The sequence below is a fragment of the Alosa sapidissima genome, chromosome 24 (genome assembly GCF_018492685.1).
Source record: "Alosa sapidissima isolate fAloSap1 chromosome 24, fAloSap1.pri, whole genome shotgun sequence".
Lineage (NCBI taxonomy): Eukaryota > Metazoa > Chordata > Actinopteri > Clupeiformes > Clupeidae > Alosa > Alosa sapidissima.
Window position 1 is genome coordinate 8,273,074 of NC_055980.1, and position 13,792 is coordinate 8,286,865.

Genomic DNA, 13,792 nt, shown 5'->3' on the forward strand with positions numbered 1-13,792 from the left:
GTGACCGTGTGCGCTACACATGTGCCTGAGCATGCCCTGCATGAGTATAAGAGGCTCACTTTGGCCTAACCTCCAAACTAAATCTCTCCACTCGCACATATGACACGGGGGGGGGGCTGGGGCCGCCAAAGCTCCTAATTAACAGAGCCATCCAGCATTATGATTAGATGGCATATTCATTAGGTTAAATGCTACGCGCCTTCCTGGCCCTGGTCCTGTTGCCACAGTAACAAAACAAAAAAAAAAAAGTATAAATAAATTATACATAAAAAAAAAATAAAAAAAAATCAAAAAAAAAAAAAAAAACTGAATAAGAAAAAAATGAATATGCCACTTTGAGGCAGATCTTTGTGACTGGAGCGCGTTTTAAAAAACTTCTGCAGGCATCTCTTCAAATCAGGAGTCTTAAACAGGCGACATCTGGTCCATTAAACTTCCTCCCGACTTTGCATAAATGAAGGAGATTTCTCCTCATTACGCCGCCCGCCGAGTCGGGAGCACAGGGGGAGCGCAGTGCAAGTGGCCCACCATGTGTGTGTATGCCCTGTGTGTGTGTGTGTGTGTGCGCGCCCGTGTGTGTGTGTGTGTGTGTGTGTGTGTGTGTGTGTGTGTAGGGGGAGGAGGGGTGGAAAGGTCGGCCAGTCAGCCCCCCTGGGGGCGGTGCTGCTGAGCTGAGACTGCTTCAGGACACGAGACTGAGAAGGGCTCAGCAGGCTGGCTGTGGTGGTGTTTGAGGAGGAGGAGGAAGATGAAGAGGACGAGGAAGACCACTGAGCGCTGCCCTCTGACCACTAACGGGGGCTCTGGGCGTGTGGGTGTGACGCCTGGGGGCCAGAGAGGCCAGCCCGGTCCGACAGCTCGGTGCGAGGGAGAGCAACCTCTGCACAAGACCTGCATATATCTGGAGCTCATTTGTCAGTGCGCAATAGACACGAATGGAAACACACACACACACACACACACACACACACACACACACACACACCCCATTCTGTTTCTCCACATGCAAATGAGGATGAAATGGAAATAAATAGAAAAACACACACGCGTTTACGGTGAAAAATTACCACCACAAATAGAACAAGAACCTCGTGGAAATCGCAAGGCTAAAACATCTTTGCATTAACATTGTAATGCTTGCAGTTCATTTCCTCCAAAAAAAAGTTGCATATTTTGCAGTCCTCTACAGAGTTGATTAATGAGGCCCTGAGTTAGAGGGCAAATAGAGCATGCGTGAAGGGGTTTTTGTTTGTGTGTGTCTGGTGCATACTGTAAGTGAGTATGTATGTGTAGTGTGTGTGTGTGTGTGTGTGTGTGTGTGTGTGTGTATGTGTGTTTATGCAATACAGACATTGTGAGTGTTTAATGTAATCATTTTATATATGTATCTCCTCCTGACTGTGTGCAAATTTGCAGTTAGAAGTGCAAATCCACACTTTTCTGTATGGTCGGGGCTCGGAAACATAGTTGCTATAGTGCTGAAAAGTTGAAAACAGGTGCATTATAGTCTGATGGAATAAAGCTGGATCTTTGGTGTGTGTGTGTGTGTGTGTGTGTGTGTGTGTTATGAGAACACGGTACTCACGTGTTGCTGCCGGTCAGACAGGATCTTCCAGAGGCGGGGGAACAGCTGCACCCAGCTCCTCTCGGCCAGCGGCGTGGAGATGTGACACAGCTGCACCAGCGCGTTGAGCAGCGCCCCAGTCTGCCAATCACAACACACATTCAGTCCCAGCCCACCAATCAAACAAGCTTTTCCCCCAAACACCCTTCTCCCCAACACCCATCACCCCCCCCCCCCCCTCCAGCCAGCCTTCATTTAGTGAGCCCCTAACTAATGCCGGCAGATCTGAGTGTATCGACCAGGGTGGAGTGGTGCACGCCAAAAAGAGGGGGAAGTGAGTCTAATCAGTATGATTCAGGGGTGCCTCCGAGCCTCCGAGACCTCGATCGATGGATGAGGCCGCGTTAAAAGCAGCGCTACCTAAATGGGCGGCATCAGTCAGTTGGAATTGCAGAGTTCCACACGCGCTGGCTCTAAAAAACAAGTGCTGGCAAAGGCCCGCTCGTAATGCAACGCACAATGGGATACGCACTACACCAAATTGTAGACGAAAAGCTAAACACTGAAATGTAGGAATGCAGCGGAACACACACACACAAAGTACACACACACAGTTGATGGCAGAACAGAGAACATCCCTGCATTTGAAACACTGAGGCAACACATGCAGAGTGTGTATGGAAAGTGAAGAATTAATCCATCACAGGACATCTCCAAACCTCAAACCATCAGAGACCAAGGGCCAAAATCTGGACTAGACTAAGAGTCAAAGTCAGGTATCTACAGAAACTAGCACTAGCACAAGTCTTATCTGGACACTATGTGTCCAGCAATAAGCGTCAAGTAATGGCAATGTTGAAAAGTCGATCTCCCCTGGTCATTCTCATCACCTTCACCATAACCAGGTAGGAGGCTGATACAGGGTCAGACCAATCAAACATGAGCTGGGGCTGGTCAACTGGGATGGGTTGCAGGGGACAGCAGGTGACGCGGCAAGGGGTGTATGCCATGTCCTCTGACAGTCTTTGCTTCAGGGTGCTGGACTCGGGGTCAGAGTGAGAAGGGTGAGGGTAGGGGTCCAAGCGCCGAGCCCTTCATCATTTATCCAAGGGTGTGAATATCAAACTGCGCAGAGGCCAGCCATTAAACTCTAATCAATGCCCAGTTTGACCTCGAAAGGCACGGGGCGCAGTTCAGATCAAAAGCAATGCGGGAGAACGGGAGAACATTCCGGTCAACGCCCCGAGAAGGATGGACGGAACGAGCCAAGGAATAAATCCCCCCCCCCCCAAGTTGAGAGTCTAAATTGCAGAGTAGTATTATACTCAGAGGTTAAAAGTACAACTTGTGTACACAAACACACTCCATACTCCTAAGAACCCAGGAATGCAGAGTGGTATTAATTTTCAGTGGTTAACATTACCATCTATTTGTTGACAAATCCATCTCTACTCACTCTAATCTGCAGACTGCCACTGCCACTCCCCCCCACCCTTTCTGCATTCGCGATGGCCAATTCGAGCGCTAACTGGGTATAGCTAAAGATCAACATTAGGACTCAGAGCACCACCCAAGTCTTTGGAGCAGTGGGCTGAGCGTGAGACAGGTGAAGGTGACGCATCAGCTGGGAGCCACCGCTGTGCTGGGCTGAGCTGTGAGGGAACAGGTCACTCAGAGTGCTCTCTCGTTGTGGGTGTCAAAAAAAAAAAAAAAAAAACTGGCAGAAAGTCAGGCTCTGTGGAGGAGCGGCCATCTGGCTTCCAATCAAATGCCATGACGGCAATGATGCCGGTGACTCCGACTTCGAGCGGGTAACAAGTCAGGCCCTGAACCCTTTCCCGCCCAGTGGGAGGTTGGAGGATGACTCACACGCCAACTCATGTCCCCTGCTGTTTCTGCCCTCCAGGAAGAAGGTTAATCCGGACCTGGGGTGCCAGAGGTGGATAGAGGGGTGGATGGAGGGGTGGATGGAGGGGTGGATGGAGGGGTGGATGGAGGGGTGGATGGAGGGGTGGATGGAGGGGTGGATGGAGGGGTGGATGGTAAAGTGTGGGTTGCTTTACAGCCGGTGGCACCGGTGACTGACCTTGACCTCGCGCAGGGAGTCCAGGAACTTGTCGTGGCGGTTGGTGAGCATGTGCAGCTGGTTGCCGGCGTCGCGCTCCGCCTGCTCCTTGGTCTTGGGCAGGCTGGCCTGGTCGCCCGACGGCAGCTCGATGTCGATCTCCACGTCCTGTACAACACAGACACAGAGCATTGAACAAAATAAACCAAACGTACACACAAGAACACACACCAAAATTAAAATCAATTAAAAATGTCATGATTGTTGATAATCTGCTCCTGGCCTTGCATTTCTCTCAGGCGTATTGCATTACACAGAGGAGTGGAGGAGACAGGAAGGATGCTTATCAGATTGAACAGGCAGGGAAGGAGATGGGTGTAAACACAGCTACATGAGCCAGGCTGCCTGGGCCTTCAACTGCTACTCCCACTCTCTCCTTATCCTAGTAGACACACTGACAACCTGGGAAAGATGCACTACATGACCTGAATGCAAAGTCATTCCACCCTAGCTAATAAAAAACATATAAAGAATAAAACTTTTGATTAAGTGATTTAGTAATAATAATAAAAATAAATGCAGTATTTCAATCAATTAGGCTAAAGACTACAGCAACTATTCTGTTCATGTTCATTAATGCTCTGGAGTCAGGAACTTAATAGGAAGGAACTTAATAGGAAGTCATCCCAAAAATATTTTGATCTCATCTGTGATGCTTTACTGAAGGAGTGAAGCCAAAACACAATAGCAGCCCTTAAGCAAAGTAAACAGTGCAAATGAACTGACATTACACTTTTCTTCACTGCTTTTTTACGAGTGACTGTGTGTGTGTGTGTGTGTGTGTGTGTGTGTGTGAGAGTGAGAGTGAGAGTGAGAGAGAGAGAGAGGGGGGAGAGAGAGAGAAAGAAAGAAAGAAAGAGAGACGTTTCGCTGCTATGTGTATGACACTTTTTACTGTTGAGTGTGTGAGAAAGAGGTGTGTGTCTGTGCGTGAGTGAGGTGTGTGATTGAGTGAGAGAGGGACGAGTGTGTGTTTGTGCGTGCGTGCGTGCGTGCGTGCGTGCGTGCGTGCGTGCGTCACCTCCTCCTTAGTCTCGGTGGTGTCTCGCTCGCGCGGCTCCTGCTTGATGTGCGTGGCCATGGCGAAGGCGGCGCGGTCGTGGCTGTCGGCCAGGTTGATGACGTTGGTGATGGAGGGCAGCATAGAGCCCTGGCAGCTGGTGCCGATCACCGTGGTCTTCTCACACACCGCCAGCAGCAGCTACACACACACACACACACACACAGAGAGAGAGAGAGAGAGAGAATAGGTCAAATAGGAAGGGAACAGCTGAAAAATTGCCATCAGCACCAAGCAAACAGCACACCTTAACCACTGCTACCTTGGCAACATGACATGTAAACATCCCTGTAAAATATATTCCTCTTTGTGTGTGTGTGTGTGTGTGTGTGTGTGTGTGTGTGTGTGTGTGTGTGTGTGTGTGTGTGTGTGTGTCATGTATCCTAAAAGCATGACACTAGCCAAACAACGCTAGGATGACTCATTCCTAATTAAAGTGTCCTAAGTAATGGACGTGCACTACTAAACGACAGGAGACAGCGGCCTGGGGCTCGGACCTGCCAGAAAAAGGAGAGGAGAGGAGAGGAGAGGAGAGGAGAGGAGAGGGCCGGCGGCAACGAGCGGCCGATGCTTCATCACGCCGCCACGATGAATCAGCAAACACCGGCTCTCTCCTCTCTGTGCCCGTGCGGAGCGGCGCCATTAATAATTCAGCGGGGCGCGGGCGGCATTGATTGTGGCATCGCCGAGCGCGGGTGCGATTTTTCATACGAGTGGCGACCGGACCCCCAACCCCAACCCCCCCCCCCCCCACACATCTAAAACAACAGGGTGGAGCCGAAGACACTGTGAATTACTGTTCAGTCACAGTGCAGTCCAGAGAGGCGGCAGAGAGAGGAGGAGGAGGAGGAGGAGGAGGAGGAGGAGAGCGAGATGGAGAGAGAGCGAGAGAAAGAGAAGGGAAATAAGTGAACAGAGGCGCGAGATGAAAGGCAGCGGCGGCGTGTTGGGTAACGGCTGTTTCATCCCCGTCAACAAAGTGCACACTCAACGCTTTGGAACAAAGGCAAATTGGGCCCCAAGAAGAAGAAGAAGGAGGAGGAGGAGGAGGAGGAAGGAGAGGGGTGGGTGTGGGGTGTTGGGAGGGGGTGGTGGTGGGGGGGGGCACAGCTTTGCGGCAAATATACAGTTTCACAGCCGGATATTCCAGTAAGTCACAGCATGTCTGCAATTGCAGACCACTTCTCAGCTCAATGAACCTTTTTAAAATGGCAAAAAAATATCACTTTGCCTAATGTTAGGAGTTAAATATACACTTTCAACTTCAACCAAAATGGATCAGGTAAAAGCGGTGTCATTGAGAAATAACAGTGCTGAAATAGCATGAATCACATAACTGCCTTTCTTTCAACACAGGCATACAGCATAGGACTTCTCAAAGTCAAAAGCACTGTTGCATCTACTGCTAGTGGCATATGCAAAACACAAGATCCTGCTTCAGTGAATAAGAATGGAGAATAACAATAATGCAATGTTTTATATGGACATAAATCAAACCATGTCCACCCATAAATGTGATTGTAACATTTTGAAGAGAATGGATTATTCAAGAGTGTTTCTGTGTGGCTACTTCAATGTTTTGTTTGAAATTCATAATTTACATACATTAATTAAAGCCACATTTCCTGGAACTAGTTGGTTCCACATACTAATTGAAAGTCCACTAACTCGGAGTCCTTGGGCCCCAATTTAAATGGTAGGCAAAGAGCAAGGTCGATTAGCGAGCACATTTCTTGGGCATGAACGATAACTGTTGTGCAGTCTGTTGGGGTCAGAGAGCCAACTCATTAATGTTTGTGGTTAAGGTATTGCCAATGGCGTACAATTAGAAAATCGTTTTTACCTAGTTATTAAATTAGCTTTAGTTCGATTTAATACTTTGCACTTTGCATCATTCTAATGAGGACCCCTTGTGTGTGTGTGTGTGTGTGGTGGTCACCTCACCTCATTGCACTGCTTGATCCAGAAGTGGCTGCCCATGGCCTCCCAGTTCTGGGAGCAGCAGATGTACAGGAGTCGTTCGTAGACACGCCGCTTCATGGACGAGTCAAACACCTCGAAGAACTTGGCCCGGATGTGGGGCTGTGAGCAGCGCAAGCCGGACAGGAAGGCAGGCTCCAGCTTGGACGTGATGTCACTTCCTGACAGACTCTCGTCCCTGCGGAAGACCCATGTAGTTCAGTTTACCGGTCATACCAGTCTTCATAGAGAAAAGTCTGACAACAGTTCTGCACTTCCAAAGGGTCAGATGGGAATTTCCAACAATAAAAACAAAATCAATTTCTGTATTTTGCTATAAAACATCTGTCAAACTATCAAAACGGCAGATCACATTCTTTACATTATACATTTTTACAGTGTATTTCATATTTATAGTCTAGTACATTTTCAAGTTTTTCTTTAATATATGTCTAAGTATAACAGATTGCGTGTGTGTACAGTTACTGCGGTGACACGCTGCTGTAGTGTGGTGGCAGTGGCCACAGGCCCAGACAGGCGAGAGGAGCAGATGGGTCAGGATGGGGGGGCGTAGGGGTCAGGAGACTGAGCCCCAGAGGCCCGTCTGGCTCCCTCCAAGCCTCGCTGGGAACCCCCTGTGGCACACGCCTCCGCCATTTTCCGCTCAGTGGCTCCAGGTGCCACCTGCTGCCCACCTGTGCCACCGCAACCTGCTCGCAAAAAATCCTCGCCGGCCGGAGCAGGGCGTGAGAGTGGCGCTCCGGTTGCCATGGTGACAGCTGGCAGCCTCCAGGCCGCGTGGCAGTGGCGCTGGCACTGGACCAGGGCGTGATTAATCTGTGTAATTACCTGTAGACGTAATTAACGAGGTCCAGGAACTGGCCGTTCAATTCAAGGTCGTCGGGGAAGCGCTTCTCGATGTAGGTCATCATCTTCACCAGCAGGATGGACTTCTCCCTCAGATTAGGCATCTGGGCCGAGAGAGAGAGAGAGAGAAAGATAAACACACACACAGAGAGAGAGAGAGAGAGAGAGAGAGAGAGAGAGAGAGAGAGAGAGAGAGAGAGAGAGAGAGAGAGAGATCAATTTATCTTTCATCCATCATGGTGGGAGCCGATGTCAGGACAGCACGCCTGATCTCGCTCGGTTGTCATGATTCCTTTCCACGATTTTTAGCTGACTGCAAGCCTTCTCAATATGGTGGAAAAAGATCAATATGTTGCATTTGCGCAACAAGGTGATAAACCGCCAACACTACTTACTTCATACTTAACTAAGTGGTTGTGAATTGCGATGACACGGTCAAAGATGGCAGACGGGTGCCCGTACCTGGTTGGCAGCCATGGGAGAGTTGTTCTTCACCCACTCCTCCACAATCTTCACCACCGAGCGCAGGATCTTGGGGTCGGGAGACTTCTCGATGAGTGAGGTGATTATGACCTGGATGAAGTTTTTCCTCATCTCCATGCTCATGACTGAGAGGCGCGTCTTCACCAGGTCCAGACTTAGCATCACCAGCTCACTCGTCACTGGACACACGAGGAGACGTACCGATGGCACATGTTAGAATGTGGTGTGCTGCTGACCTTCTGCTAGATGTTGTATGTGCCAACCTTTGGTTATATGTTAGATGTAGTGCTGTGCAGACCCTCTGTATTGTGATATATGGTGCTGTATTGCTATGGAGAATGGAATGATGTGTGAAAACATTAAGCTATCCCCATGGGGAGATATATATATATATTTTTTTTTTTTTTAAATCTACCTATCTACCTATCCATCTATCTAGCATAGCAAAAGCACACCTCACTTAAAACTCAGTTACCCACAGTTTTGTGCAGTGCAATATTTATAAAACAGAAGTCGAAGAGTTCAGGAAACGAATCAAAAACTTTCAACCCAGGGAAAAGGGAGGGAGGGAGACAACAGAGACGCTTGCAGACAACCTGAGCAACAACTGTTAGAAAAGTCCCCCAGGGCAGCCAAACTCCCAAGACTGCTGCTGGGGTCACCAGAGCCAAACAAACCCGAGTCTGACACACTGGAACGTTCCAGCCCAATGCCCTGCAGCACTGCTGGTTTTTGAGGGACGAGACGGCGTCTCGGTCTCTCTCTGGGGGGACGCCTGGCCTCGGAGGACCTTCGGTGAACATCTTCCAGCGCAGTCTGGGCTACACCCACGGCGGCCATCATTACCCAGCCATGAGCAGCCAGCAGCACACGCCACAGCTGCACAGATGCAGCTGGAGCCAGGACGAGCACGGAGAGGGGAGAGGGAGGGAGGGAAGGAGAGAGGGAGAGAGAGAGGGAGAATAGGGGAGGGAGCGAGAGAGAGGGAGAGAGGAGGGAGAGAGAGGGAGAGACAAGGAGAGAGCCAGGGAAAGGGAGGAGGAGATGGGGAGGGGGGGAGACTCTTCAAAATGAGAGCTGTGAAGCCAGCCATCATTAACAACGTTGCGCCACAGACTATGGATGGGACTGCTGCTGCTGCTGTGCCTGCAGCTGGTGAGGCTGGTGGCGAGGCTCAGAGGCTGGAGGCTAGAGGGCAGTCTGTGGGCTACCTGCCAGCCAGCACCAGCAGGCCAGCCATGTTTGGGTAGCGGGAATATCAGAAGGGCCAGTTCCAGACAGATGAACGGTGACTAAACTGAAATACAGACTCTCTGACAACCACGGGAAAGATTTGCTATTCAAAGACGGAGGGGAGTTTGTGTGTGTGTGTGTGTGTGTGTGTGTGTGTGTGTGTGTGTGTGTGAGAGAGTGAGTGAGAGAGAGAGAGAGAGAGAGAGAGAAGAGAAGTGGGAATCGAAAATGAGAAAAGTAGGGCCAAGACGTTGCACAAGCCTCCAATCTTTTTTTTTACAGCTGATTAGACTGCGGTCTGGAAGGGGGGTATAGAAATAAACAGAGAGAAAGAGGGAGAGAGAGAGACAGACAGAGAGACACAGAGAGAGAGAGACAGACAGAGACACAGAGAGAGAGAGAGAGAGAGACAGAGAGACAGCGAGAGAGCAAGAGAGAGCGAGAGCGCAAGAGAGAGAGAGCGAGAGAGAGAGAGCGAGAGAGAGAGAGAGCGAGAGAGAGAGAGCGCGAGAGAGAGAGAGCGCGAGAGAGAGAGCGCGAGAGAGAGAGAGCGCAAGAGCGAGAGAGAGAGAGAGCGAGAGAGAGAGAGCGAGAGAGAGCTGCTGTGCTGCTTGGGCTGACCTGACTCATATACGAGTGTGTGCGAAGCGAGAGGAGAGTGGGAGGGAGGGTCACAGTGACACTGCGGTCACTTTAGGCACTGAGGACCTGGCACGACCTGACACTGACCGCACCACTACCGTTACGGCCTGCCCCGGGTCAAGTGGGCCATTAAACCAATGTGCTAATATCCCGCTGCAGAGGAGCACACAGGAGATGAGACATTCTCCCAGGGGGCGGCACTGTCCCGGGTTCCGTTAGCAGAAGACTCTGGCTAGCCCCTCTTAAAGGCCATGCAGCGAAACCCTCAGGGAAGGCAGGCAGATGTGTGTGGTCGTTGCAACACCCAGTGGTCAAATGGGGACACCACAAGTTGAAGTGTCCCCCCCCCACCACCACCACCACCACCACCACCTTAGGAGCCTTTGTATTCCATGTTAACTCCTGGGCCAGGTACACAGACACACACCTAAACGAGGGAGCACACAGGGACGTGGCGTGTTCCCTCCGAGGGCCCCAATCTGGATCCCCATCTCCCCCCACGCCTCTCCTCCCTTTCAAGGGCCTTTCAAAATGTTGTGGAGCACTCTCCCTCTCTCTCTCTCTCTCTTCGGTTCTGTCAGTCACAGGACGAGGAGGCTATTGTGCGCAGGAGACGCGGAGATGGGGGTGGACAGACGGTGGCGAGATACGGCAAGACGAGCTGCTCACACAAGGTGCCGAGGATTCTGATAAAGGGGAGTAAAGACGGGACTGATGGCTGGAGATGGGCTGAGAGCAGACACAGTATAGTGTGTCTGTGTGAGACCTCAGGACACTGTGTAGCACTGTTGTTCTCTTAAAGGCCTCACTGTATGCAATGCACCACTTAAAGCCTCAGGGAAGAATCACAACTCTCTCAGGTACTCCAATAAAGAAGGCCTGTGCTCAATAGGATTCCACAGGCTGTAGGGCGGTTAGTATACTGTGGATTTGTATGTCTATCTATACAGTGCATCTGTGTGCATGCCTGAGTGTGTGTGTGTGTGTGTGTGTGTGTGTGTGTTCACCTGTGCTGGTCTCGTTGGCCCCAGGCGTGGTCTGTGGGCTGAGGTGTTCGCGCACCATCTTCTGCAGCGAGCGCATGAAGACTGAGATGAGGCGGTCGATGTAGCTGGAGTTGTAGCTGCAGGCCGACTTGAGGATCATCAGCGTCCCTGAGGAACAGCACGAGAGGACAGGACGGCCATTAATCTCACAGACATACACACACACGCGACGAGACATACACACACACGACGAGAGACACACATACACACACACGACGAGAGACACACACACGACGAGACATACACGCGACGAGACATACACACACACACACACAACGAGACATACACACACACGACGAGACATACACACACACACAACGAGACATACACACACGACGAGACATACACACACGACGAGACATACACACGCACCACAAGACATACACACAAAGAAATTTAGAAAGAAATTTAGAAAAAAAAAGAAAGAAAAAGAAACAGAGAGAAAGAGAAAAAGAGAGAGAGAGAAAGAGAGCGAGAAGCCGAGAATATGATGACATTTATTTGCTCATCACATAATACCACTGTGCTAAATCATGTGGAGTCCTGTGGCTGGACACAGAGGAGAAGGATTGTAACTGAAGAGCAAAGCTTGGGGGAGAGGCAAAGAAAAATCTGCTCTACAAAGACAGGATATCAGAGTAGAAGCAGAGAGAGAGAGAGAGAGAGAGAGAGAGAGAGAGAGAGAGAGAGAGAAAGAAAGAAAGAAAGAAAGAAAGAGAGAGAGAGAGACTCATTTGGTCCTCCGAGAGCATCTCAAGTGGAGGGGCACAATGGCATGACATGGAGAGAGGGGTTGGAGGGAGGGTGGCGGTTTGTCTGGACCCCCACCGTGGCCTCGGTTGCCTGAGGACCTTCCACTCCGCCCCGGCCTCCGCCCATGACTTCTGGAGGCGGCCTTGGCTTTTTGTCACAGTTGTTGTTGCAAGCGAGGAAGTGAGAGGGGCACTGCTGGGCGGGAAGGAAAGCTGAGCTTGAGCAATGCCTTTCTTTGGGGACGTGGCTCAGGGGAGAGACGGTGGTGCCAGTGGCGGTGGTGGTGGTGGCGGTGGCGAATACACGGGGAGACAAATGTAAAAAGTCACCCTCGGCGAGACGCATGCATCATCGCGGTGCGGCGTGTAACTTTAGCTTTCCGCCTGGGCTGCGCCACGTCGCTTTTATTGACCAGCTGAGCCATTTTTGGGACAATATCAAATGGATGCCGATTTAGATTGTTACCCAATAGCTTTTTATCACCTTTTTTATTCTTCACCCCCCCACTACCCCCACTCACCACCTCACTTCAAAAGGGTGGGGGAAAAAAATCATTCCTCTTTCACGAGCCCAACGTTCCTCACCCGCCTTTGAACAGCCGTTCAGTATTTCGGCTTTTTGATGGGCTTTAAAAGCCAGCTCACAGAAAAGAGGGGAAAAAAACCTTTCAAATTAGAAATCAATCTCCCATTCGGTTGCCATAAAATAAGCCGCATTAGGGACTAAAGTTCAGCCATTATGACACGCTCTTTACGGAGGCGGGTGGAGGTGGAGGGCTGGTCGCTGTGGCGACGCGGAGGCTGATGGGGAAATAAAAAGGTTACGGGCGTCCATTCGTCTCGGCAGCTGACAGGCGGGGTGGGGGAGGGGGGTACCCAGGGGGGGTGTCGGATTACCGAACAGCTGCGTGGGGTTGGCGCTGGTGGCCTTCTCGTAGTTAGTGAGGCCCTCGTAGATGACCTTGCCCACGGCGGCGTACAGACACTCCAGTTCCTCATGCTTGGACGCCACGTTGGAGGTGCCTGCGAGACACATTTACACAGGGTCAAAGACAGACATGCACTGACTAAAGAAAAACCCATTTGTACTGGATCTACTTGTAGAAGGGCATCTCCTGTGGCCCATCTTCTTTCAATAAAAGCACAATTTTATTAAAAAAAAAAACAATGACATTTGTATTTGTATAGTTGAATTCCTGAAACACTTCTAAAAGAGCAATAATAAAAAAAAAAAGCCAAATGGCAACACAGACTTATGATTACTCAGACCAACTGGTCCTGTGTAGGGGAGGGGGGGTGTGGGGGACTCACTGGGCTCGGTGGGGAAGATGCTCATCAGGCGGGAGAGCAGCGAGTGGACGGCGCGCAGCACCTTGGTGTTGCTGCAGGTCATGCAGGCGGCGATGCCGCGCTGCAGGGGCTTGAAGTGGGCCAGCACGCCAGCCGGCTGCAGCACGGTCAGCAGGAAGCACAGGATCTCCAGCCCTGTGCAGATGTTGGAGAAGTTCGCCTGCGCCGGTTGCTCCTGGAGGATCACACACACACACACACACACACACACACACACACACACACACACACACACACACACACACACAGGGGGTTAGAGCCCAACTACCACCGCATACACTGGACTCTGGATGTATCATTTTTTGGATACATCCCTACCAAGCATGAGAACGACATGAGAGATACGAGTGATAGGCCCTAATAACTTGAGGAGTTCGATATGGAAGCACTTTGGGGTTTGGGTATATCAAACTATGGAGAAGGACAAAGCGGTATGCAAACTGCGCAGTCGTGAGTTCTACGTAGGCGAAATTTGTTTGACATTTCTAATTGTAAACGCAGCCACGTTGAAGCCTGCAGTAATGTTTTTCACTGATGTTATGGCAGTCCACTCTGCTTATTGTTTTTCGAAAATGTTGCACTCCTGTTTGTCATTGTGCATGAAACTTCACGCCATTGTGCGCCTTCAAGCGCCCCCTTTATGTTCGTCCTAATGCCTGTTAGTTGTTTGTGGATTGTCCTATATTTGGTGTTGAAAATTGAAACGTCTTT

At 50.4% G+C, this 13,792-nt stretch overlaps 1 protein-coding gene across 1 annotated transcript in view; it reads right to left on the bottom strand.

Annotated features, from left to right (window-relative positions):
* The window catches only part of LOC121700710 (transformation/transcription domain-associated protein), an 84,368-nt gene that overhangs the window by 26,078 nt on the left and 44,498 nt on the right, over window positions 1-13,792 (bottom strand). Inside the window, 9 exon segments of the mRNA XM_042083914.1 lie at window positions 1,586-1,705; window positions 3,651-3,797; window positions 4,711-4,890; window positions 6,694-6,907; window positions 7,558-7,679; window positions 8,038-8,237; window positions 10,941-11,087; window positions 12,629-12,754; window positions 13,043-13,256. Coding sequence (XP_041939848.1) covers window positions 1,586-1,705; window positions 3,651-3,797; window positions 4,711-4,890; window positions 6,694-6,907; window positions 7,558-7,679; window positions 8,038-8,237; window positions 10,941-11,087; window positions 12,629-12,754; window positions 13,043-13,256 — 1,470 coding nt within the window.